The sequence below is a fragment of the Sus scrofa genome, chromosome 15 (genome assembly GCF_054392235.1).
Source record: "Sus scrofa isolate SSC_HxYL_T2T_F1_AM1 chromosome 15, Sscrofa_HxYL_maternal_Yorkshire_Landrace_v2.0, whole genome shotgun sequence".
Taxonomy (NCBI): domain Eukaryota; kingdom Metazoa; phylum Chordata; class Mammalia; order Artiodactyla; family Suidae; genus Sus; species Sus scrofa.
In genome coordinates, this window is record NC_139397.1 from 29,948,730 (window position 1) to 29,973,893 (window position 25,164).

The following is a 25,164-nucleotide window of genomic DNA, read 5'->3' on the forward strand; positions in this document are numbered from 1 at the left end:
AGAGAAATCATTTGTTGACTTATGTAAGCCAGCTTTGGTGTAGGACATACTAGCATTAGCTGCAGATTTTTTTTTTCCTTTTATTTATTTATTTTTATTTTATTTATTTATTTTTGTCTTTTGTCTTTTGTTGTTGTTGTTGCTATTTCTTGGGCCGCTCCCACGGCATATGGAGGTTCCCAGGCTAGGGGTTGAATCGGAGCTGTAGCCACCAGCCTACGCCAGGGCCACAGCAACTTGGGATCCGAGCCGCTCTGCAACCTACACCACAGCTCACGGCAACGCCGGATCGTTAACCCACTGAGCAAGGGCAGGGACCGAACCTGCAACCTCATGGTTCCTAGTCGGATTCGTTAACCACTGCGCCACGATGGGAACTCCTAGATTTTTTTTTTTAATGTGACTGTTGATTGCTCATATGATACGTGACTGTGGGATTTTTCCCTTGTAGAAGGTTGCTGTCAAGCATTTAATGAATTTAATAGTTAGATTAATAGTAATGAAATAATCATAATGTAGATTATAGATAAATATATAGTAGTGAGTTCAAGATTAATGCCATTCGTTTGAGAGAAACTTGTTTAAACCCTACAACGCGCCAGGCCTCTGGACTGGGGATACAGGTAGAATGACGTAGCCCACATTCTCCTAAGGAGGGAGTTGTCTTCCTTAGGTTTGTATAATGTGTGGATATTAAATTGTTCTTCGAGCCCTGGGTTGTACAGTGGATATTTAGAGGAGTAAACAGGGAGCAGAGTGGAAGAACATTCATGCCCTCATTTCTGCTTCGAGCAAACCAGCTTACTTTTATCTAGCTTTATATTTTTGACAGTGTTAGATTTTGTTTGAGGAAAGAGTTTGGCTATTTTTCTTAATAGTACGATTGATGTATAATTCACATAGAGGAAAATGTACAGGTTTGACTTTTTACATACACCCTTGGGGCCACCCAACTCAGAATATAGAACATTTACATCATTCTAGAAAGTTTGCACCCTTCCCCAGAAGTAACCACCGTTCTGACTTCATTAACCATTTCTATTCCATAGGTTTTATTTTTTGGCTTTTTTTTCTTTTTGTTTAATTTTTCTTTCTTTCTTTTTTTTTGTTTATTTTTTCTAATTCTCTGATAATGGTGCTTTACTAATTACAAAATACTTTCGCCCTATGTGACTTATTATCAAGTCAAGAGTCAAAGATTATCTTTCGATTCTTCTGACATTTAATGGACATTTAATGAATAAACGAGCTCCTGTCTTCCATTACTGATAATTTGGTGAGAGCAAGACATGTTTAATTAGGCATATTAAATATGAGTGGGAGACTGAGCTATTACCAGCAAAGAGTACAGAGATTAGTGAATTTTTTCCCAAAGAAGGAGTATCTGGGGAGATACCACATTCAAACATGATCACTGAAAAGTATATAGAATTTTTTTTTTTTAATTTTTAGAGCCACACCTGTGGCATATAGGAGGTTCCCAGGCTAGGGGTCCAGTCAGATCTATAGCTGCCAACCACAGCCATAGCCACAACCACGGTGGCATCAGATCTGAGCTGTGTCTACAGCCTATACCACAGCTCATGGCAACCTCTGATCCTTAACCCACTGAGTGGGGCCAGGGATCGAACCTGCAACCTCATGGTTCCTAGTCGGATTCTTTTCCACTGCACCATGACAGAAACTCCGAAAAGTGCATAGAATTTTGATAGCCTTTTTTTGGGTCTTTTTGCCATTTCTAGGCCCGCTCCCGCAGCATATGGTGGTTCCCAGGCTAGGGGTTGAATCAGAGCTGTAGTCGTGGGCCTACACCACAGCCACAGCAACACGGGATCCGAGCTGCATCTGCGACCTACACCACAGCTCCCGAAAATGCTGGATCCTTAACCCACTGAGCAAGGCCAGTAATCGAACCCGCAACCTCATGGTTCCTAGTTGGATTTGTTAACCATTGAGCCACAACAGGAACTCCTGATAGCCATTTTTAGAGTGAAGATAGAAAGTTTCAGAAAGAGCATAGGGTATTTGGAGGAATATAGTAGAGTTTGAAGAGAACAAACAAAAAACAGGTCATAGTGGAGAGGAATTCTTAAAAACCGTGCTGACGCATGTACTTTTTTTTTCTCCCCCATTATAATGTTTCCTAAAATAAGTTTCAGAGAATTGACATGTGTCTTTGGGGACTCTCTAATAGATTTTTCTTCTCCCTTTTTTTTTGGGGGGGGGGTGCGGTTTTCAGTAGGTAGCATATTCACATGAAATTATCATGATTCACATGATAAATAGACATGTATACACAAATACATTTTCTGAATAAAACTAATTTTTTGCATATATTTAAAAGTCATTTCTATCTCCTTTTATGATCATATTCTTTGTTCATTTTTTGCTTAGTTTCCTTAGAAAGGCTTCCCCCTATATAAAAGAATTCTCTCAGGATTTCCTTAAGCACTTAGATGGTTTCATGGTTTGTATTTATTTATTTATTTATTATTTTTTTCTTTTTTTCTTTTTCCCATTTCTTGGGCCGCTCCCATGGCACATGGAGGTTCCCAGGCTAGGGGTTGAAACGGAGCTGCAGCTGCCAACCTATGCCAGAGCCACAACAATGCAGGATCTGAGCCGTGTCTGCGACCTACACCTCAGCTCCATCCTTAACTCACTGAGCAAGGCCAGGGATTGAACCTGCAACCCCATGGTTCCTAGTTGGATTCATTAACCACTGAGCCACAATGGGAACTCCTCCCATTGTTTGTATTTAAATCATTCAAACATTTGATGTTTATTCTGCACTAAAATGTGAGGTATGAATCACTTGATTCTTTTTCCTAGTTGTTCCAATTCTATTCACTGAAAAAACGTCTTTTCCATGTGTTTTTCATGTGTTTTTATTATATATTAAATGCTTGTGTTTGCGAGGCTCTCTTTCTGAAATTTTTTTTATTCCTTTGGTCTTTCAGTCTCCTTTTGCATTGTTGTCACAATATTTTAATCAGTGGGGTTTTATATTTTAAATGTACAGCTAGTTCTACTGCATTATTCTCTTTGGCTGTTGTGAACTTAATAATCAGCAAGCTTAGTTTCTTTAAAAAATTAGTTATTTTCACTGTTTGAGGAAAGCATCCTAGGAACTTTTTTGGAAAAGCCAGGAATTTTTGAAGAAAAGAATAACCATTCTGTCTCCAGACTGCTGTTCTAATCTACACACCTTGGACTTGAGCTGCAGCATTTCCAGCCTCTAGCCAGCCCTGCTCGCTTCAGACCAGCCCCCACAATCCTGTCTAGAACAAGTTCCTTATTACCTATCTTGTTGTTCCTCTTTGTCCTCAGTTTGGTGGGTTTTGTATATTGAGTTCCCTTGGTTTGTCTTAAGTGAAGGGGATATTCTGTTAGCAGGACCCAGGACCTCTCTGTTCAGTTCTGAAACAGGTTTTTCCTCCAGTTGCATGGCATGTCCCTATATTTGTGCTACTAAGTATATAAGGGTATGTAGTTTTACCACCCCCTAGATTTTCTCTGTTGAAAATGAAATATATTGCACCCTTAAAGCTGTCTGTCCATTAATGTTTATTTCAAAAATCTGAAATCATCAGTGTTTGATGGTAAAAATTTAAATATGAATAAAATTTAAAAAGTATACTGCCCAAATTCCTGATATTGAGAGCATATTAAATTTATATGTTAATAGGGAGAATTGACATCTTTATGATGACTTTTCCTGTCTGAGAAAACATAATAGCAGTTAGAACCTAGATTATGCTGCTATAAAAATCTCAGCCACTTAAAACATAAGCATTTATTACTTATTTTTGCTCATGCTTCATATCCATTTATGTTACGCAGAGGCTCTAGTTGCTCAGAAATTCAGGCTGATATAAAGGTTCTTTCTTGACATACACTTCCATGATCATAGAAGACAGAGAAAAAAATAAAAGGTGGCAAACTGTATGCCATGCCTTAACCTTCTATCTAGAAATGACCTAGCACTGCTGCTCACATTTCATTAATCAGGGAAATTAACATACCATGCCTAAGTTCCAAGTGGTTAAAAAGTGCCTTCCTTTCAAGTGCATGGAATGAGAAAAGCAAACATTTGTGAATATTTTTGATAATTACCAGAGATATCATTATTTTTCCACATAATCTTTTGTTTCATTCAATAGGTTTTAAATTTTTTCATATGACTTTTGCATGTTGTTGAATTTATTTCTTGATATTTTGTAATATTTCTTGGTATTGAAGGTAGACTTTCTTTTCCCATTTTTATCTTTTAACAGGTTGTTGCTTTTATATATCAGTTGAATTCTGTATCTTAGTTTTGTACCATAGTGATAACTTCTATTGTTTGTAATAGTTTTTCCGTTAAATCTATTAATTTCCCAGATTTTCATTCTTTTCTTTTTTTTCTTTTTCTTTTTTTTTTGGTCTTTTTGCCTTTTCTAGGGCTGCTCCCGCCACATATGGAGGTTCCCAGGCTAGGGGGCTAATAGGAACTGTAGCCACTGGCCTACGGCAGAGCCGCAGCAACGCAGGATCCAAGCCTCGTCTGTGACCTACACCACAGCTCTCGGAAATGTGGGATCCTTAATCCACTGAGCAAGGCCAGGGATTGAACCCACAACCTCATGGTTTCTACCTGGATTCCTTAACCACTGAGTCACGACGGCAACTCCAGATTTTCATTCTTATTTGCAAATGATATGACATGTTCTTTTTCTTCTTACTGAAAAATAAACTTAATCTTTTTCCAATTCTCCACTAACTTAATTTTGCTTTTGCTGTTGTAATACAATGCCTAATACTTAGGACTTTGGACATTTTTTCTTTTTCTTGATTGGCTCAGTGGCTGAGATATGATATGTTTCTATCAAGAGAAAGTATACATTTATTACTCCTATCTTGAATATTTTTATGAAGATTGATTTTTTTTTTTTTTTTTAACTACCACACAGCATATGGAAATTCTCAGGCTAGAGGTCAAATTGGAGCTGCAGCTGTGGTCTACACCACAGTAACACCAATTCCTAGTCACATCTCTGACCTACACCATAACTTGCAACGCTGGATCCTTAACATGCTATACCACAATGGAAACTCTGTTTTTTGTTTGTTTTATAACTAGATGTCTTTTTAGAGTCTCTGGAATTAACCATAATCTTTTTTCCTGGATCTGTTAATATGAAAAGTCAATTAATAGACTTTCTAATATCAAACCTTCCTGGAATAAATCCCACTTTTTAATGCATGTAGCTTCTGCTTGCTATTAGAATTTTTTAAGCAGTGCAGTATTCATAAATCACATTGGTCTCCAGGTGTTTTGTTTTTGCATTCTTTTTTTAGTACTGTGGTTGTTATTTTGTTTAAATTTTTGGAAGTTTTTTTTTTTTTTTTCCTTTTCTATTCTAGAATAGTTTTCTGTTGCATTAAAATGATCTGCTGTTTCATTGGTAAGAATTATCAAATAAAACCCTCTGTGTCTAGTATATATAATTTGAGTACAATTTAATTTCTGCCAGTGGAAACCAGTCTTAGATTTGGTTTGGGGGTTTTGTTGGTTGCCTGTTTTAATTTTATTACATTGTAGTTAGAAAAGGATGTCTATGCTTCTCATTGAGTTTTGGTTTTGGAGAATTTGGTTTTATGGATGCTTTCTTTGTGACCCATTACCAGTTTTTCATAAATGTTCCATAAGCTCTTTAAAGGAAGGCCTAGTTTCTGTTTACAGTTTATATAATTTTATTTATATCTGTGAAGGGGGAGGGTACCTTTTTATGTGATATGGGTCTTCTAATTTTATAGGTTTTTTTAGTCTGCTGTATCTAGATTGAAAATTAAATGTTTCCTATTAATAGTATTGATTTCTCTACCACTAATGTAGTTATTGTCTCTTTGTGTTTATCTTTTTATCTCCTATAATTTCTACTTTACTAATATTGTTGTTCTCATTACTGATAATTGTTGTTCTCATAACTGATAAAGATGTATTTTCATTGTGATATGTACTCTTTAACTTTCTTTGTCTCATGCATTTTGGCCTGGATTCCACCTTGCTTTCAAAGTCTGATATATCATTACCTAATTTTTAATTAATTAATTTTTAATATAATGATTTTTATTTTTTCTATTGCTGATTTACAGTGTTCTATCAATTTTCATACTGTATAGCAAGGTGACCCAGTCACACATACATGTATACATTCTTTTTTCTCACATTATCATGCTTCATCATATATATAAAGCTAGTTCCCAGTGCTATACAGCAGAATCTCATTACTTATCCATTCCAGAGGCAATAATTGGCATCTATTAACCCCAAACTCTCAGTCCATCACACTCTCTCCCCTTCCCCCCCTGGCAACCATAAGTCTGTTCTCCAAGTCCATGAGTTTTTTTCCCTATGGAAAGTTTCATTTGTGTTGTATATTAGATTCCAGATATAAGTGATATCATATGGTATTTGTCTTTCTCTTTCTGATTCACTTCACTTAATATGAGTCTCTAGTTTCATCCATGTTGCTGCAAATGGCATGATTTTGTTGATTCAGTTCACTTAGTATGAGTCTCTAGTCCATCCATGTAGCTGCAAATGACATGATTTTGTTCTTTTTTATGGCTGAGTAGTATTCCATTACATATATAAACACCAATTCTTCTTAATGCATTCATCTATCAATGGACATTTAGGTTGTTTCCATGTCTTAGCTGTTGTGAATAGTGCTGCAGTGAACATAGGGGTGCTTATGTCTTTTTCAAGGGAAGTTCTCTCTGAATATATGTCCAAGAGTGGGATTGCTGGGTCATATGGTAATTTTATGTATAGATTTCTAAGTTACCTCCATACTGTTTTCCATAGTGGTTGTACCAATTCAATTTACATTGCCACCAACAGTGTAGGAGGGTTCCCTTTTCTCCACCCTCTCCAGTATTTGATATTTGTGGACTTTTTAATGAGGGCCATTCTGACTGGTGTGAGGTGGTACCTCATAGTAGTTTTGATTTGCATTTCTCTAAGAATTAGTAATGTTGAGCATTTTTTCATGTGCTTGTTGGTCGTCTGTGTATCTTTTTAGGAGAAATGTCTATTCAGGTCTTTTGCCCATTTTTCCATTGGGTTGTTGGCTTTTTTGCTGTTGAGTTGTATAAGTTTGTTTGAGTTGTATTTTAGATATTAAGCCCTTGTCAGTTGCATCATTAGAAACTATTTTCTCCCATTCTGTAAGTTGTCTTTTTTTAATGGTTTCTTTTGTGTGCAAAAGTTTGTCAGTTTCAGTAAGTCCCATTGGTTTATTTTTACTTTTATTTCTATTGCTTTGGGAGACTGAACTGAGAAAACATTTGTAAGGTTGATATCAGAGAATGTTTTGCCTATGTTCTCTTCTAGGAGTTTGATGGTGTCTTTTCCTATGTTTAAGTCTTTAGGCCATTGTGAATTTATTTTTGTGCATGGTGTGAGGGTGTGTTCCAGTTTCATTGATTTACATGCTGCTGTCCAGTTTTCCCAGCACCACTTGCTGAAGAGACTGTCTTTTTCCCATTTTCTATTCTTGCTTCCTTTGTTGAAGATTAATTGACCATAGGTGTCTGGGTTTATTTCTGGCTTCTCTTTTCTGTTCCATTGGTTTGTATGTCTGTTTTGGTACCAGTACCACACTGTTTTGATGACTGGCTTTATAATATTGCCTGAAGTCTGGGATAGTTATGCCTCCTGCTTGCTTTTTGTTCCTCAGGATTGCTTTGGCAATTCTGGGTTTTTTATGGTTCCCTGTAGATTTTTGAATTGTTTGTTGTAGTCCGTGAAAAATGTCATGGGTAACTTGATGGGGATTGCTTTGAATGTGTAGATTGCTTTGTGTGTATGGCCGTTTTTACAATACTAAATTTTCCCACCCAGGAGCATAGAATATCTTTCCATTTCTTTGAATCCTCTTTAATTTCCTTGATTAACGTTTTAAGTTCTCAGCATATAAGTCTCTCACCTGCTTGGTCAGGTTTATTCCCAGGTATTTGATTTTTTTGGGGTGCAATTTTAAAAGGTATTTTATTTTGTATTCCATTTCTGATATTTCATTGTTAGTATACAGAAATGCCGCTGGTTTATGGATGTTAATCTTATATCCTGCTACTTTGCTGAATTTGTTGTCAGTTCAAGTAGTTTTTGAGTTGAGTCCTTGGGGTTTTCTATATATAGTATTATGGCTTCTGTACACAGTGACACTTTAACTCTTCTCTTCCAATTTGGATACCTTTTATTTCTTTCGTTTGTCTGACTGCTGTGGCTAGAACTTCCAATACTATGTTGAATAAAATTGGTGAGAGTGGGCATCCTTGTCTGGTTCCAGATTTTAGTGGGAAGGCTTTCAGCTCTTCTCCACTGAGTATTATATTTGCTGTGGGTTTGTCGTAAATGGCTTTTATTATGTTAAGGTATGTTTCCTCTCTTCCCACTTTTGTAAGAGTTTTTATCATGAATGGATGTTGGACTTTGTCAAATGCTTTTTCTACATCTATTGAGATGAGCATGTGGTTTTTGACTTTTCTTTTGTTACTGTGGTATATGACACTGATCTCTGTTATGTTGAACTATCCTTGTGAACATGGGATGAATCCCATTTGGTCGTGGTGTATGATCTTTTTATATGTTGTTGAATTTGGTTGGCCAAAATTTTTTTGAGGATTTTTGAACCTATATTCATCAAAGATATTGGCCTATAGTTTTCTTGTTTGGTGGTATCTTTGTCTGGTTTTGGTATTAGAGTGATGGTGGTATCATGGAATGTCTTTGGGAGTGTTCCTTCTTCATTCTTTTCGAAAAGTTTAAGGAGGATGGGTTTAAGTTCTTTGTTTGGTATAATTTGCCTGTGAAGCCATCTGGTCCTGGAGTTTGATTTGCAGTGAGTGTTTTTATTATGTACTCAATTTCATTTCTATTGATTGGTCTTTTCAGTTGGTCTGTTTCTTCCTGATTCAGTTTTGGCAGGCTGTAAGTCTCAAGAAAGTTGTCCGTTTCTTGTAGGTTTTCAGATTTGTTGGCATACAGTTATTCATAATATCCTCTTATGGTTTTTTGTATTTCAGCAGTATCCGTTATCATTTCTCCTTTTTCCTTTGTTATTTCGTTTATTTGGGTTTTTTCTCTCCTCTTCTTCGGGAGTCTGGCCAGAGGTTTGTCCGTTTTGTTTACCTTTTCAAAGAATCAGCTCTTGGTTTTATTGATTTTTTTCTATTGTTTTTTGAATCTCTATTTTATTGATTTCCTCTCTGATCTTTATGATTTCCTTCCTTCTGCTGACTTTAGGTTTTGTTTGTTCTTCTTTTTCTAATTCATTTAGGTGATGGGTCAAGTTGTTGATTTGAGATTTTTCTTCATTTTTGAGGAAGGCCTGTATTGCTATGAATTTCCCTCTCGGTACTGCTTTTGCAGCATACTTTTGCTGCAAACGGCATGATTTTCTTTTTTATGGCTTAGTATTCCATTGTATATACATACCACATCTTCTTAATCCAGTCATCTGTCAGTGGAGATTCAGGTTGTTTCCATGTCTTGGCTATTGTGAATAGGAGTACTTTTCTTTTTAGTTTTTGTGAATGCAATGTTTGGTTTTGATTTGTGGTTCCCCTGTGTTGCTTTTTTTTTTTTTTTTTTTTTTTGCTTTTCAGAGCCAAACCCATGGCATATGGAGGTTCCCAGGCTAGGGGGTCTAACTGGAGCTGTAGCTGCTATGCCACAACCACAGCAATGCCAGATCCTAGGCATGTCTGACTGACACCACAGCTGACATCAATGCCAGGTCCTTAACTCACTGAGCAAGGCCAGGGATCGAACCCACAACCTTGTAGATGCTAGCTGGTTTCATTTTCACTGCACCATGACAGGAACTCCTGTCCTGCTTTTTAAATATGTTAACCCCTTCCTGTATCTGCTCTCTTTAGCCTGTTTAGGCTAAAACAGATTATTTGAAAAAAAAAAATATTTTTTGCTCTTTACGGCCGCACCCATGGAGGTTCCCCAGCTAGGGGTCGAATTAGAGCTACAGCTGTTAGCCACAGCCACAACAACCCAGGACCTGAGTCATGTCTGTGACCTATACCACAGCTCATGGCAACACCAGATCCTTAACCCACTGAGTGAGGCCGGGGATCAAACCTGAAACCTCATGGTTCCTAGTCGGATTCGCTTCCACTGTGCCATGATGGGAACTCCATATGTTTTCTTAGTTTCTTTCCCCACAGTCTATGATTGTGAAGTCCTTTTTTAAAATCTTCATGTTTGTCCTTTTGCTGTTCTGTGTTTATCATTGCTTTTACAGTAGTTTTTTTTTTTTTTTTTTTTTTTCCCTTTCCCTCTTTCAGATCTGTATACTGGCTTTTTAAATTATTGCTTTCCAGTTGTGGTTTCCTCCATCCTATTTCTTCTTTTTTTATTTAGAGAAGCCATTTCAGTATTTCTTTTAGAAAGGGTTTAGTAGTGCTGTACTCTTTTAGCTTTTGTTTGTTGGAGGAATTCTTTATTTCCCCTTGCATTTTAAATGATATTCTTGCTGGATAGAGTATTCTAGGCTGCAGATATTTTCCTTTCAGAACTTTGAATGTGCCTTGCCACTCCTTTCTGGCCTGTAGTGTTTCTTTAGTGAAATCAACTGATAGCCTTATGAGGGTTCCCTTATAATTAACTCTTTGTTTTTGTTTTGCTGCCTTTAGAATCCTCTTTTTAACTTTTGCCATTTTTATTATAATATATCTTGGAGTGGATTCAACTTGTTTGGAGCCCTCTGTGCTTCCTGTATCTTATATCAGTTTCCTTTAGATTTGGAAAATTTTCAGACATAATTTCTTCAAATATATTTTTAATCCCCTTTTCTTTTGCTCTTCCTTCTGAAATTCCTATTAGGCATGTATTGGCCTGCTTTATATTATCCCATAAATCTCTTATTTTGCTTTTATGTTTTTTCATTTGCTTTTCTGTCTGCTGTCTTGATTGGGTGATTTCCATTATTCTATCTTCCAAGTCATTAATTTGTTCCTCTGCATTATTCATTCTATCTTTAGTGCCTTTAGTTCAGATTACATCTCTGCAAATGAATTTTCTAACTTTTCTATGTTCCTCCTGATGTTTTCTAGTTCTTTTCTAAAGGAATCTGCATTACTGTTCATATCTGCTCTTAATTCCTTGATATTCAGCCTTAATTCCTTCAGTATTTTCGCTGTCTCTCTTTTGAGCTCAGTGTCTGTCATACTGCAGAGGCCTGTTTCATTGTTTGCTGCTTCAGGTGAATTCTGTTCCTTTAACTGGGAATGGTTTCTGAGCTTCTTACATCTTGCTTATGTTTTTATTTTTATGGTGAGTTTAGGGAAGCCAATCTGTAGTCTTGGAGGACTAATTCTATGCAAGAGCACCCCTTTGTGTTTTTTTGGGGGGTTACTATTTATTTTTGGTGTGGGAGTTTGAATATTTGCTGTCTCTTTCTTTGTTTTCAGTAGTCTGTTAACCCCAGGGTGCCGAGTGTGTTTGCAGGGAGACGAGGCAATGGGTAGGGCTAGTAGTCAGTGCCTGGTTGCTGGGCTCTTAAGAGCAGGAAGGTGGTGAAGGCTACTCCTAGTTTCAGGGTCCTGGAAAGTGGTAATGAGCCTTAGATTTATGAGGTGTCCAGAGCATTTGACAGTGGCAGCAGCAGCAGGGCATGTGTGCTCCCAGGGGTGTGAGAGCAACAAGTGGTGTTCAGTCACAATGCTCTCCTCTCTGGTGCACTTGAGGTGATTGGGCCGCAAGTTTTTTCATGGAGTCAGAGAAAACTGTGGTGGTTTGCCCCCACCACCTGTAGACCCTGCAAGAAGCACATTGTCCCACTTAGCCCCCACAGGAGGTGCTGCACCAACTGCTCCTAGTTGTAGGGTCTTGGGCCAGAAGAGTGATCAAGTGTCTGGGCGCTGCCCAGAGCATTTTGCAGTGGCAGCTGCCGGGTGGTGGTATGTTCCCAGGGGAGTGAGAGCAACAACTTGCAGTGCCTTTTTTTTGGTTGCAGTGCCTTTTTTTTTTTTTTTTTGCCGACTCCAGAGGTGACTGGGGCTGCAGGTGGAGCCCACTCACAGGACCCCATTGGTGGCAGGCCACGCCTCCCACTGGCCTCCTAGACAATGGGTAGACAGACCACTGCAGTCTGTCCCTGCTGCCTGTAGATCACGCAAGAGGCACCGTGTCACACTTAGCTCCCCACTGCCTTTAGCCCACACCAGAGATGCCCAGCCACCCATAACCTGCACATAAGTGCACAGTCTCCTGTGGGATGACCAGGTGGCTTCCTGTCAAACAGAGCCTGCACCAGAGGCTCCCTGCCCTCTGAGAGTCTGAGAACACCTGCACAGGGAGATTCCTATGGTCCACTCCCCCTCCTCTTGCCCTTCCCGGCAGTGGCACCTTGCTTTTCCTGCAGATCCAGACCTTCTCCCGGTTTGCCTCTGCCATGGTGTTCCACTCCCCAGCCCATGGCACACCGCTCCTTAGCCTCTGAGGCAGTCCCTATACAGCCATCTCTAGTCCTCTCTCCGGGACTGAACTCCAGAGCCTAAGTCTCAGCACCCAGCACCCCACCTGAGCGTCTCAGGCCGTGGTGTCCAGTGCAGTGGTACAGATGATCTGTGCAGCTCTCACTGTACTTTGCCCTCCTCAGTCCAGCTACTGCGCTTTTCTCGGCAACTTTGAGGTCCCTCCAGCTCAGCTGATCTTTCCGTCAGTTAGGCGGCTTCCCAGGATGTGGGGTCCTTTTCTCTTTCACTGTTCCCTCTCAGGAATGCTAGTCCCATCCTGATTCCTTTTCTCACTTTGTCTTTTTTGCTTTTGTTCTACCCAGTAATGTCAAGAGTTTTTTGCCATTTGTGGCGGTTTAAGTTCTTCTGCCAGCATTCAGTAGATGTTCTCTGCCAGTCGTTTTGCATGTAGATGTGTTTTTTTGATTTGTTTGTGGAAGAAGGTATGGTTTTGTTTTGTGACAGAAAGTATGTGTTTTATTTTAGTGGTTACTTCTATTATTATACCTTTATATGATACCTTTAGTTCTCTTGGTTCCCTCCTGTGAACAGTGATAAAATTAGCATGTTTCATCTGCTTTTTCTCCTCTCCTCCCTCAATTACCTGATTTTAGTAAGTAATAATTTACCATTTACCCTTGTGCAGTCAAGTATGCCTGTCCATTGATTGATTTATGATCTTTTGACTTTCATCTATTACAGGCGAGAGGCAATCAACAAATTTACTCTGTCAGGCTTTCTTGTACCCCTCTATCTTAAGGGCATTTACCATTTACATTGTGTTCTGTCACTTTTAATTCACACATTGTTTTTAGTCTTGGTTTTATGCTTAAATATATTCAAGGCTCATTGGAGATAATGTTAATCATGATTTCCTAATTTCATGTTTGATTGAAATTTGGCCTCTACTTGAAACATAGAGTTCAGTGACAAAAAATTCAAAGGTGAGTTTGTGGGAATAATATTACCTGACTCCTGAGTGTTGTGTTCAACAGGGTTTGTTTGTAGTCTTACCAGAATGACAGCTTGGCTCATACTTTCCTGTGGATTTTTCTGACATTAACTTGCTTTTGGGAGAATCTGAGCCCAGCCCTTGATTATTAATTTTCCACCGTATGTAACAATATTTTTCTCTTTCCAATTTATTCTTTCTGTAGTAGGTTTAGCCAATAAGTTTACTAGGCTATGTCTTGATATTAACTGTTCTCAAATGACTTAAAGTTTTCTTGCAAGTGGTAATATGTTAAGAAAGAATGAAGAGAGAGGCTGCTCTGCTGAGTTATATGTTGTTATGGGGCTCAGCTCATTAGCAAGGAAATAGATTTAGAGAGACTGTTGGTTATTTACACAGGTACTTAACTGCAATCTCCCCTCCTCAAAGTATAGACCTGTCATTTTTCTTCCAAGTAAGCTCTTGTTTCGAAGCCAAACATACATAACAGAGAATGTACAGATTACAAGGGTACAGTTTACCTTCAGTAAACATTCTTATGTAACCTATACCCAGATCATAAAGTTGAATGTTCCTGACTAGCATCTCCAAAGCTTCTCTTTGTGCTTCTTTGCAGTCAGTGCTACCTCTTCTGAGGGTAACCTTTTTTATGGCAATACAGTATTCTAACCATATTTCCATGATGATTAGTTTGGTTGTTTTCAGTCTTTTTTTTTTTTTCTTCCAGTTGTAGTTAAGAACAAACTATCAGTGAATCTATCACAATTATTTTGTTTTTCTAATAATATTTGGGTGCTTTCCAATTTGGTTTTTCAATGACATATACATGTCTTTTCATCTGATGCATATATGTAGTATATATGTGTATTGTTGTATATACTGTTGTATATATGTTATATATATCTTTTGGGTGTGTATCTAGGAGTAGAATTGTTGGCTCATGGATTATACATGTTCTCAGTTTGGTAAAGACTGAAAAATGGTTTTCTATAATGGTTGTATCAGTTTTTCTTTGCAACGGCAGTGAATGAGAGTTGTCTATATTCTTAGCACTTAGTATTGTTGGTCCTTTAGCCATTCTGGTGAATTTATGGTGCTATCTCTTATTTTATGTGTGTGTGAGAGGGATACTGTGAGAAAGCAAAAATGCCACTGTGGTTTCAGGTGGAGAAAATCTGTTTGGTATATCAAGAAGACTGGCTTACTGATTTATCTCATCTTAATTGGTTTAGGTCCAGCCTAAACATGTGAAGGAAGCTTTCAGGTTACTGAATAAATCAATCATCCGTGTAGAAACACCTGATGTCAATCTGGATCAAGAAGAAGATGCCCAGATGGAGGTAGATGAGAGTCCAGATGGCATCAATGGTGAGGTGTTTGTTTGTGACTCTTTTGGAGTTCGAGACTGAAATATTCTCTGAGATGTCATGGTAAAAACTCACTGATAGTTATGAAGTCTGTGTAGCAAAAGGAGGAAAATGATACAAATTTTATTAACTTTACAAATTAAAATAAAATTAAATAGTTGATACAGGGAGTTCTCTTGGTAGCTTAGCAGGTAAAGAATCTGACTAGTATCCATGAGGATGCAGGTTTGATCCCTGTCCTTTCTCAGTGGGTTAAGGAACTGGTGTTGCTGCAAGCTGTGGTATAGGTTGCAGGTGTAGCTTGGATCCAGTGTTGAAATGGCAGCTGCAGCTCCAGTTCGACCCCTAGCCTGGGAACTTATGTGCCGCAGGTACAGCCCTAAAAAGCAAAAAAAAAAAAAGTTGATATAAAATATATATGCTTAAAAGAGAAAATACACCAAAATGGAGATAGTGGACTTAATTCCTCTGGCCTAATTTGTATCATTATTTTGCTTTTGAATTAAAAACATTTTCTCGAGTACATTTAAGAGAGACAGAATTTAAAAATTTGTCTATAATGCAGATGCACTTTTAGATCATGAAATCTTATTGTCTAGTCTCATACCAAATATCTTTTTTACTTCACTAATAGCACTTATAAAGTTGCTTCTAATTTATTTGCGCAATTACTAAATATGAGTGTTAATTATATGCTTGTTTTAAAGTTAGTATTAAAAGTTAAGTGGTATATTTATGACATTGGATAAGGGGGTATTGGAGGCACAGAAACAAGATTCAAACAGTTAATATTTCACTTAGGTCATGCTGATAGCCCTGCTCCTGTAAATGGAATCAACGGCCATAGTGAAGACATGAATCAAGATTCAGTTCCGAAAGCCTCCTTAAAGCTGGGCTTCTCTGAATACTGCCGAATCTCTAATCTTATTGTGCTTCACCTCAGAAAGATGGAAGAAGGTGAGGCTGTACCTAGTGCTGCTCTCATGCTGAATTGCTTGCATTAGCTATACTTGTGTAAGCCACTTCTGATTGCTAAAGACTATTATTTTGTCAGAAGGGATGACAAATTGTTGGACAAGCTCACTTTGGCAAACAAAATCTGCTAGGGAGTGTCAGCATGTCTACCAGCCTGGATGGTTCCCCACAAGTTCATTGTCAAAGATTTAGGAGTCCTTCTTGTCCATGTCTTTGGCCTGTTTTAATATTTATGAAGCCGAATTTGGGATCTGATGATGTAATGAAGCACCTAACAACTGTTTTTACACATTCAAAATCGCTATTCCTTATAATGGTTTTATTTAAAATGGATAGAGAGCACTTTCCTTGAAAAAAGAAAGGGGGGGGTGTGAAAAAAAAAATAAAATGGATGGACTCCTAGAGTATTTCTGGTTCATAGACAAATAACTGTATCAAAAGTCTCTATTAGCACAAGTACATTCCAAACTAGAAATGAAATAAAATCCTTGTATCTCTGTAGGTAAAGTGTGATATCTAGATACTAGTACACTTCTTGTTATTAACTGCTTACCATGCTATCCAAGTTTTCTCAAGCTCTAATTGGACACAAGGCAGAGGGAAAAGTGATGAATTCGGGGGTAAAATTTAAGCTTCATTTGGTGATTGACCATTGGTTAATTTTTTTTTAACTCTGAATTTTATTACATTTATAGTTGTGCAGCTATCATCACAACCCAATTTTATAGCGTTTCTATCACAAACCCCCAGCTTACCCCCCCCCCCAACCTGTTTCCTTTGGAAACCGTAAGTTTTTCAAAGTCTGTGAGTCAGTATCTGTTCTGCAAAGAAGTTCATCGTATCCTTTTTTTAGATTCCACATGTAAGTGACTACATAATGATGTTGGTATCTCATTGACTAACTTCACTTAGCATGATAATTTCTAGGTCCATTCATATTGCTGCAAACACCATTATTTCTTTCCTTTTTATGGCCAAGTAATATTCCATTGTGTATATATACTGCATCTTCTTTATCCATTCCTCTGTTTAAACGCATTTAGGTTGTTTCCATGTCTTGGCTCTTGTATAGAGTGTACATTGGAGTACAAGTATCTTTTGAAGTCATGATTTTCTTTGGATAGATGCCCAAGAGTGGGATTGCTGGATCATATGGTAGTTCTAATTTTAATTTTTGGTTTTTTTTTGGTCTTTTTGCTATTTCTTGGGCCGCTCCCGCAGCACATGGAGGTTCCCAGGCTAGGGGTCCAATCGGAGCTGTAGCTGTCGGCCTACGCCAGAGCCACAGCAGCGCGGGATCCGAGCCGCGTCTGCAACCTACACCACAGCTCACGGCAACGCTGGATCGTTAACCTACTGAGCAAGGGCAGGGATCGAACCCGCAACCTCATGGTTCCTAGTCGGATTCGTTAACCACTGCGCCACGACGGGAACTCCTAATTTTAGTTTTTTTGAGTAATCTTTATGCTCTTCTCCATAGTTGTTGGCACCAGTTTACATTCCCACCAACGGTGTAATAGGGTTCCTTTTTCTCCACACCCTCTCCAGCATTTATTGCTTGTAGGCTTTTTTTTTTTTGGTCTTTTTGCTATTTCTTGGGCCGCTCCTGCGGCATATGGAGGTTCCCAGGCGAGGGGTTGAATCGGAGCTGTAGCCACCGGCCTACACCAGAGCCACAGCAAAGTGGGATCCGAGCCGCGTCTGCAACCTACACCACAGCTCACGGCAACGCCAGATCGTTAACCCACTGAGCAAGGGCAGGGACCGAACCTGCAACCTCATGGTTCCTAGTCGGATTCGTTAACCACTGCACCACCACGGGAACTCCACTTGTAGGCAATATGTATTTTATTGCCATCTGTATGTCTTTGGAGAATTGTCTATTTAGATCTTTTGCCCATTTTTTGATGGGGTTGTTTTTTGGTTTGTGGCTGCAGGAGGTGTTTATAAGTTTTGGGCATTAATCTTACCATCCTTTGTATTTCTGTGATGTCCATTGTAACCTCTCCTTTTTCATTTCTAATTTTATTGATTTGAGTCCTCTCTCTTTTTTTCTTGATAAATCTGGCTAAGGGTTTATCCATTTTGTTGATCTTTTCAAAGAACCAGCTTTTCGTTTCATTGACCTTTTCTGTGGTTTTCTTCATTTCTATTTCATTGATTTCTGCTCTGATGTTTATGATTTCTTTCCTTCAGCCACCTTTAGGTCTTGTCTGTCCTTCTTTCTCTAGCTGTTTTAGATGTAAAGTTAGCTTGTTTATTTGAGCTTTTTCTTGTTTCCTGAGGTAGGCTTGTATTGCTCTAAACTTCCTTCTTAGAACTGCTTTTGCTGCATCCCATAGGATTTGGAATGTTGTATCTTTGCTGTCATTTGTTTCTAAGTATTTTTAAATTTGTTTCTAAGTATTTTTAAATTTCCTCTTTGATTTTTTTCAGTGATCCATTGGTTGTTTAGTAGCATGTTGTTGAGTCTCCATGTGTTTGTGTTTTTTGCATTTTTTCCTTATTGTTGATTTCCAGTTGTATAGTGTTGTGGTCAGAAAAGATGCTTGGTATGATTTCAGTTTTCTTAAATTTACTGAGACTTTATTTGTGGCCCAGAATGTTATCCGTCCTAGAGAATTGTTCCATGTGCACTTCAGAAGAATATGTATTTTGCTGCTTTTGGATGGAATGTTTTATAAATATCTAGTAAGTCCATCTGGTCCAATGCATCATTTAAGGTCTGTGTTTCCTTGTTGATTTTCTGTCTGGATGATCTTTCCATTGCTATAAGTGGGGGTGTTAAAAGTCCTCCACTATTAATGTGTTATTGTCAATTTCTTCTTTTAAAGTTGTTAGCAGTTGCCTTATATTTTGAGGTGATCCTATGTTGGGTGCCTATATATTTACAATTGTTGTATCTTCTTGGGTTGATCCTTTGAACATTATATAATGTTCTTCTTTGTCTCTTTAATTCTAGACCTTCTTTACTTTAAGGTATATTTTGTCTGATAAGAGTATTGCTACTCCAGCTTTCTTTTGATTTCCATTTGCATGGAACATTTTCTTCCATCCTTTCACTTTCAATTTGTGTGTGTCCCTAGAACTGAAGTGGGTCTCTTGAAGACAGCATATTGACACGTTCATACTTTGAAGTTGTAATAGTGTAAAGAAATTCGTTTTGGTGATTGTTCGGTTTTTTTGATTTTTGGGACATGTAGAAATTTCAAGGCCACAGATGGAATCTGCACAACAGCAGTGACCTGAGCCACAGAAGTGACAATGCCACATCTTTAACTACTAGGCCACCAGGGAACTCCCAAGAAACTTGTTTCTCATAATAGCTATTCTTTAAGGTTTTTCTCTTCACATTGAAGAAACACATACTTTAATTCAAGTAATATGACAGGTTATTTCAGGCTTATGCTGGAAAATTGCCAACCTTACTTGAGCAGATGTGCTCTCTGACAGGTTAGTAGTAATTTAATCTGTACATTATCTTGTTATGTATACAAGAATTGGCAATACAGTTTGCTACAAGGATAATTTAACCTTTTTTAAATGTGCTTTTTGTTGTTGTTGCAGAAGAGGATGAGTCAGCATTAAAGAGGAGTGAGCTTGTTAACTGGTACCTGAAGGAAATTGAATCAGAAATTGATTCTGAAGAAGAACTGATAAATAAAAAGAGAATCATAGAGAAAGTCATTTATCGACTCACCCACTACGTATGTATAGAATTATGTTTTCTTTGGTATTAACTGGGAGTTCATAATCACCTTTTCTTTCTTTTTTTTTTTTTTTTTTGTCTTTTGAGGCCTGCACCCAAGGCATATGGAGGTTCCTAGGCTAGGGGTCAAATTGGAGCTGTAGCCACAAGCCTACACCATAGCCATAGCAATGCCAGATCTCAGCCTCATCTGTGACCTACACCACAGCTCATGGTAATGCCGGATCGTTAACCCACTGAGCAGGGCCGGGGATCGAACCTACAACCTCATGATTATTAGTCGGATTCGTTAACCACTGAGCCATGATGGGAACTCCCACCTTTTCTTATACTTCAACTTTATTCTCTTTTTATTTTTTTATTTATTTTTATTTTTCCCATTATAGCTAATTTACAGTGTTCTGTCAATTTTCTACTACACAGCAGGTGACTCAATCACACATACCAAATATAGTCTTTTTTTCTCACATTATCATGCTCCATCACAAGTGACCAGGCAGAGTTCCCAGTGCTATATAGCACAATCCAATTGCTTATCCATTCTGAAGGCAATAGTTTGCATCTATTAACCCCAAGTTCCCAGTCCCCTTCACCCTGGCAACCACAAGTCTTTTCTCCATGTCCATGATTTTCTTTTCTGTGGAAAGGTTCATTTGTGCCATATATTAGATTCCAGATATATATTATCTTTTTATATTACTTGCTTGATAAAACTCCAGCTTTAGTTACAGCTAAACCTATATCTAAGCAGTTAAAAATATCTGAGAAAAGCATGCAAATATCTGCCCACTCTTACTTTAAATTCATGGCCACAAATCTGAAGTGAACAGTTCTTTACTTATGTCTTTTCGACCTCACAGCACTGGCCAATGATATTACTTTTGCCTAGGCATTCTCCCACTCTCTTAAAGGACTATTACATGCATATCTTCTTACTACTCAAATCCATCGGTCATTCTCAGTGTTTCCTATTTACAGGCTACATCTGCACAGTTAGTTGATCACTCCTTCTAGAAATACTTCTTTCACTTGGCTTCTGAGTTACCATATTCTCCTGTGTCTACTCCTTCTCACTGGCTATTTCCTCTCAGTTTCTTCCTGAGTCCCCTGCCCCCTGCCTTTTGTTTTTTTTAGGGCCACACATGCATCATATGGAAGTTGCCAGGCTTGCAGCTGCCTGCTAGCACCACAGCTACAGCAATGCCAAATCCTTAACCCACTCATTGGGGCCAGGGATCAAAAGCACATCCTCATGGATACTCATAGTTAGCTTTGGTATTGCTGAGCCACAGTGGGAACTCTCCTAAGTCTTTCTTTTTCACTTTTTTTTTTTTTTTTTTTTTTTTTTTGGTGTGTGTCTTTTTGCCATTTCTAAGGCTGCTCTTGCGGCATATGGAGGTTCCCAGGCTAGAGGGCTAATCGGAGCTATAGCTGCCGGCCTACACCACAGCCACAGCAATGCAGGATCCGAGCCACATCTGTAACCTACACCACAGCTCATGGCAACGCCGGATCGTTAACCCACTGAGCAAGGGCAGGGATCGAACCCGCAACCTCATGGTTCCTAGTCGGATTTGGTAACCACTGAGCCACAACGGGAACTCCTCTTGTCACTTTTTAAGTGAAGAACTGTGCTTAGTCCTCATACCTCTTTTCTATTTACATTCATTGTGTAAGTAGCCTCATTTGGTTCTATGAATGTAAATCCATCTTTGTTGACTTGCAGATTTATATCTTCAGCTCTAAATTCCACATGTATATAGCCAGCTTCCTGCTTGCAAATTAATAGGCACCTCACATTTAATGTGTTCAAGACAGTGTTGTCCCTCAGGTGTTTTCATTTACTCAGTTGATTTAGGCCAGCCAACTTAGAATCATCGTTGATTCCGTGGTGAAACTTTGCCCTGACAAATTATTTTAGCATCAGATCCTATGAGTCCTGCCTTGAGTATGAGTATTTTCTGTTCTCTTCTCACCACCGTCATATCTACCCAAGCTCTCTAGATCTCCACAGGTGCCTCACCTGTTCCCCTCTTGAGGCAGCTGTCTGCTTAGCTGCTAGACAGATCTTTTAACAAATCAAATTGTCATAGTGTCCAATTTTCTAGTCCTTTCCTCACATTTAGAATAAAATCCAGTCTCTACTATGGCCTGCAGAAGCCTGCACTGGCAAGTCTATTTCACCTCATTTCATAGCCTCTTCCCCTTGCCCATTCTGCTGAGTAATGTTGGCCTTATCATGTTCTTTAAACACGCAAAGCATGAAGGTCTTTGCACTTGCCCATTATCTCTTTCCCCAGATTCCTGCCTCGATTCTGATGTCTGCTCAAATGTTGCTTTCTCAAAGGAAGTTCTTGCCTAACCTGTCAATATAGCATCCTTGTCCTTAACTGTCACCCCCTTACCCTGCTATGTGTTTCTTTGTAGTGCTTATTATCATTGCCTGGCAGTGTAATCCTTATTTAAGTTTATAGTTGGTCTTTTATTAACAAGCAAGCACCAAGAGGGCAGGGACTTTTCGTTAAACACTATATCCCCAGGATCTATATAGTGGTACCTGGCTCATAGAATGGTCACATATTTGTTAAATGATTAAATTTTTTCTGTTCAAATGACAGAGATTGCAATTCAGTTTATAGTGCTCACTGTATAAATATTATAGGTGTACAGAAAAGAAACTCATGGACTTGGAGAACAGACTTATGGTTGCCAAGGGGGTGTGAGTGGGATGGACTGGAAATCTGGGGTTAATAGATGCAAACTATGTGGAATGGATAAGCAATGAGAGCCTGCTGTATAGCACTGGGAACTATATCTAGTCATTTATGATAGAGGATAATGTGAGAAAAAGAATGTATATATGTGTGACTGGGTCACTTTGTTGTACAGTAGAAAATTGACAACACTAAACAAACTATAATGGAAAAAGTGAAAATAAAGAAAAAAAATAAACATAGGTGTCATCAGGGTTTTTCATCTGAAAAACTACTAGATGTGACTACGACTGTAGTTATGTGGGGGGTAGAAAGAGCTATTCTATTTAGAAATTTAATAAATTTATATAAAATAAAGCTAAACTGGGTTAGTGCATGTTCAGAGATGTCTATGTAGTGGTGGGCAGTGTGTTTGCACCAGGCCAGTCTTTCCCTCCCTAGTGGCCCTGGGACAAGTCTAAGATAAAAAGACTCATGCTGGGAGTTCCTGTCATAGCACAGTGAAAATGAATCTGACTAGTATCCATGAGGATGGTGGTTTGATCCCTGGCCTCTCAGTGGGTTAAGGATCCAGTGTTGCTATGAGCTGTGGTGTAGGTCACAGACGTGGCTTGGATTCCCTGTTGCTGTGGCTGTTGGCATAGGCTGGCAGCTGCAGCTCCGATTCAACCCTAGCCTGGGAACCTGCATATGCTGTGGATGTGGCCCTTAAAAAAAAGTAAATAAATGGAAGACTAATGCAAGAAATCCACGTTGGAACACATTGTGAAATTAACTGATTTAAATTTGGCTTATGTTTTTAAGTTTGACACCTGAGATAACTCACTACAAAAGATTAGAAGACTTATACTTGATCAAATGTGCTTTCTGTGAAATTGTTTTAGTATATAAAGTGTTTCCTTAAAAAGTCCAGTTAGTCTCAGCGGAATTAGTGTTCATTCTATGGGATTTTTCCACCTTCTTACGATCAATCACTATATCCTAGGTTCCTTGGTATGGGCCTTGGGTAGGAGTCTTTCTCATTTGTGGACATAATTAGACTGACATAGGTATATAATGGCTTGAAATCTGGTGTCAAATTTATAATTAAATAATTTTTTTATTAATAGATCAGAGGGAAGGCTTTTTCATGTTATTTATTTTTAGATTCTAGTTCTAACTGAATTACAAATGGATGGTATATGAAAGAATTCAGTGGCCAGTAATTAAAAATGAGCATAATATTAAGTAAAATTAAACACTTTTATTAGAATGATAAACATATTTATCAGAGGGTTTGTTTTTTTTTGCCAAGGTCTTAAACTAGAAGAGCAAAGATTTATTGTAATTTTTAAAAGCAGCTTTTACTTGGTTTTTGTTATTTTTTTTAGAGTATAGTTGATTTACAGTGTTGTGTCAATTTCTGTTGTACAGCAGTGACCCAGTCATACATACATATATATATACCCACACACACACACTCTTTTTCTCCTACTATCTTGCATCATGTCAGAGGGTTTTATAGAGTTGAATGGTCATAAAATTCATATGTTATGTTTTATCTTTTTTGAAGTTAAATTTACAAGTACTTGATGTAATATGCTAGGGGACCTGATTAAAAGCACAGTGTCTGTTGATCTTACTGAAATATTTCTTAATTTCTAAAAGAGGTTTATGATATGAAAAGGTCTATATCCTAGTGGGAAGCTATTTGAGCAGAAACTTGATAGTGATTTTAAGATATAGTTCTTTTTCTGAATTTGTTGGGGGAAGTGAAAGAAAATGTTAACAGCAAACATTCAGAAGAAAGGCCAAGCCTGTATACCTGGGCATTCTTATAATACTGATGGAGACCTGAGAACAAACATTTGTGTTTGATAGGATCATGTTCTAATTGAGCTCACCCAAGCTGGATTGAAAGGCTCCACAGAAGGAAGTGAGAGCTATGAAGAAGACCCCTACTTGGTCGTTAACCCTAACTACTTGCTTGAAGATTGAGCTATTGAAGGTAACCAGAGAAAATGGGGTCCTCTACCTATAGCCTGGAGTCTGGATGGAGTTCTGCTGGCCAGAGAAATGCTTCTGGGAGTGATGCTTCAAGAAGATACACTTTGAGGAAGAAAAACCAACTTGATGGTCTTGTGTGTCTCATTTTTGTCATATACTTTTATACCAGCACAGTTTTTATCCTTTTGTTTAGTGTGCTTCTTGTCTGAATGAAGTTTGATGACAATTATGTGTTGTTCTTATAACTAAGACCTTTGTTTTCATGTGTAGGAAAAGGTTCATTGCTTTTACAGTGTGTGTTATCTTATTGGGGAAATAACTTTTTAAAATTGCCAACCCCTGCTTTTTTCCACCAAAGTGACTTTTTTCTGCTGTTGTCTATTGGATATATTTCTAGTCTACTAAAATTAATGCTTCCATTTATTCATGAAAATGAGTCTTTCCCTTTTTGCTTGATATGGGGCAAGAGGGTAGAAACACAGCATTATAGTAAACATGTAGGAATAGGTTCCTGTGAAGAGAAGTCCTTATTAAAATTTGTTAATATGAATGTAAAACGTGTTGGAGATGACTTTTCGAGGTTAATTCCAATTCTCTTTGTTTTATTTTGATTTAAGATAGTTTGTGAAAATAAAAGGTTTATTATACTTTTTTTCATTACACTTTAATTTTTTAAACTTCTCTATCATAGCAAGCTCTCACAATTATTTTCTAATTGCTTTTTTTAGTGATAGTTTGTCATTTTTTATATTATAAACCACTTCTAAATTTTAGGGCTTTCTTCTAGGAACAAAGTATTGCTTTTTATAATACTAACAGTCCCTGAGGTTTAACTATGATCAGTATGTTCATGATGTAGAAGTTCCTCTTGTTGTAGCTTTTGACAACAGGTGATATTCTGGGGCCTGTGAGGCCAGTTGGGAAATGTTTTCTGTGGTG

The 25,164-nt window shown here is 38.0% G+C and overlaps 1 protein-coding gene across 6 annotated transcripts in view; it reads left to right on the forward strand.

Annotated features, from left to right (window-relative positions):
* Positions 1-24,872, forward strand: part of MCM6 (minichromosome maintenance complex component 6) — a 54,375-nt gene extending 29,503 nt beyond the window's left edge. For 2 of the 6 annotated variants that reach the window (XM_085001336.1, XM_021075844.2), the window contains exons 14-17: positions 14,707-14,842; positions 15,643-15,798; positions 19,384-19,523; positions 24,100-24,872. In XM_085001336.1, coding sequence (XP_084857462.1) covers positions 14,707-14,842; positions 15,643-15,798; positions 19,384-19,523; positions 24,100-24,216 — 549 coding nt within the window. In that variant the 3' untranslated portion in view covers positions 24,217-24,872. Of the gene's footprint in view, positions 1-14,706; positions 14,843-15,642; positions 17,055-17,445; positions 19,740-20,923; positions 22,478-22,825 lie in introns of those variants that run through there. The other 4 variants (XR_014830557.1, XR_014830554.1, XR_014830555.1 and 1 more) reach the window with 4 other exon arrangements.
* Positions 24,873-25,164: the final 292 nt, after the last annotated feature.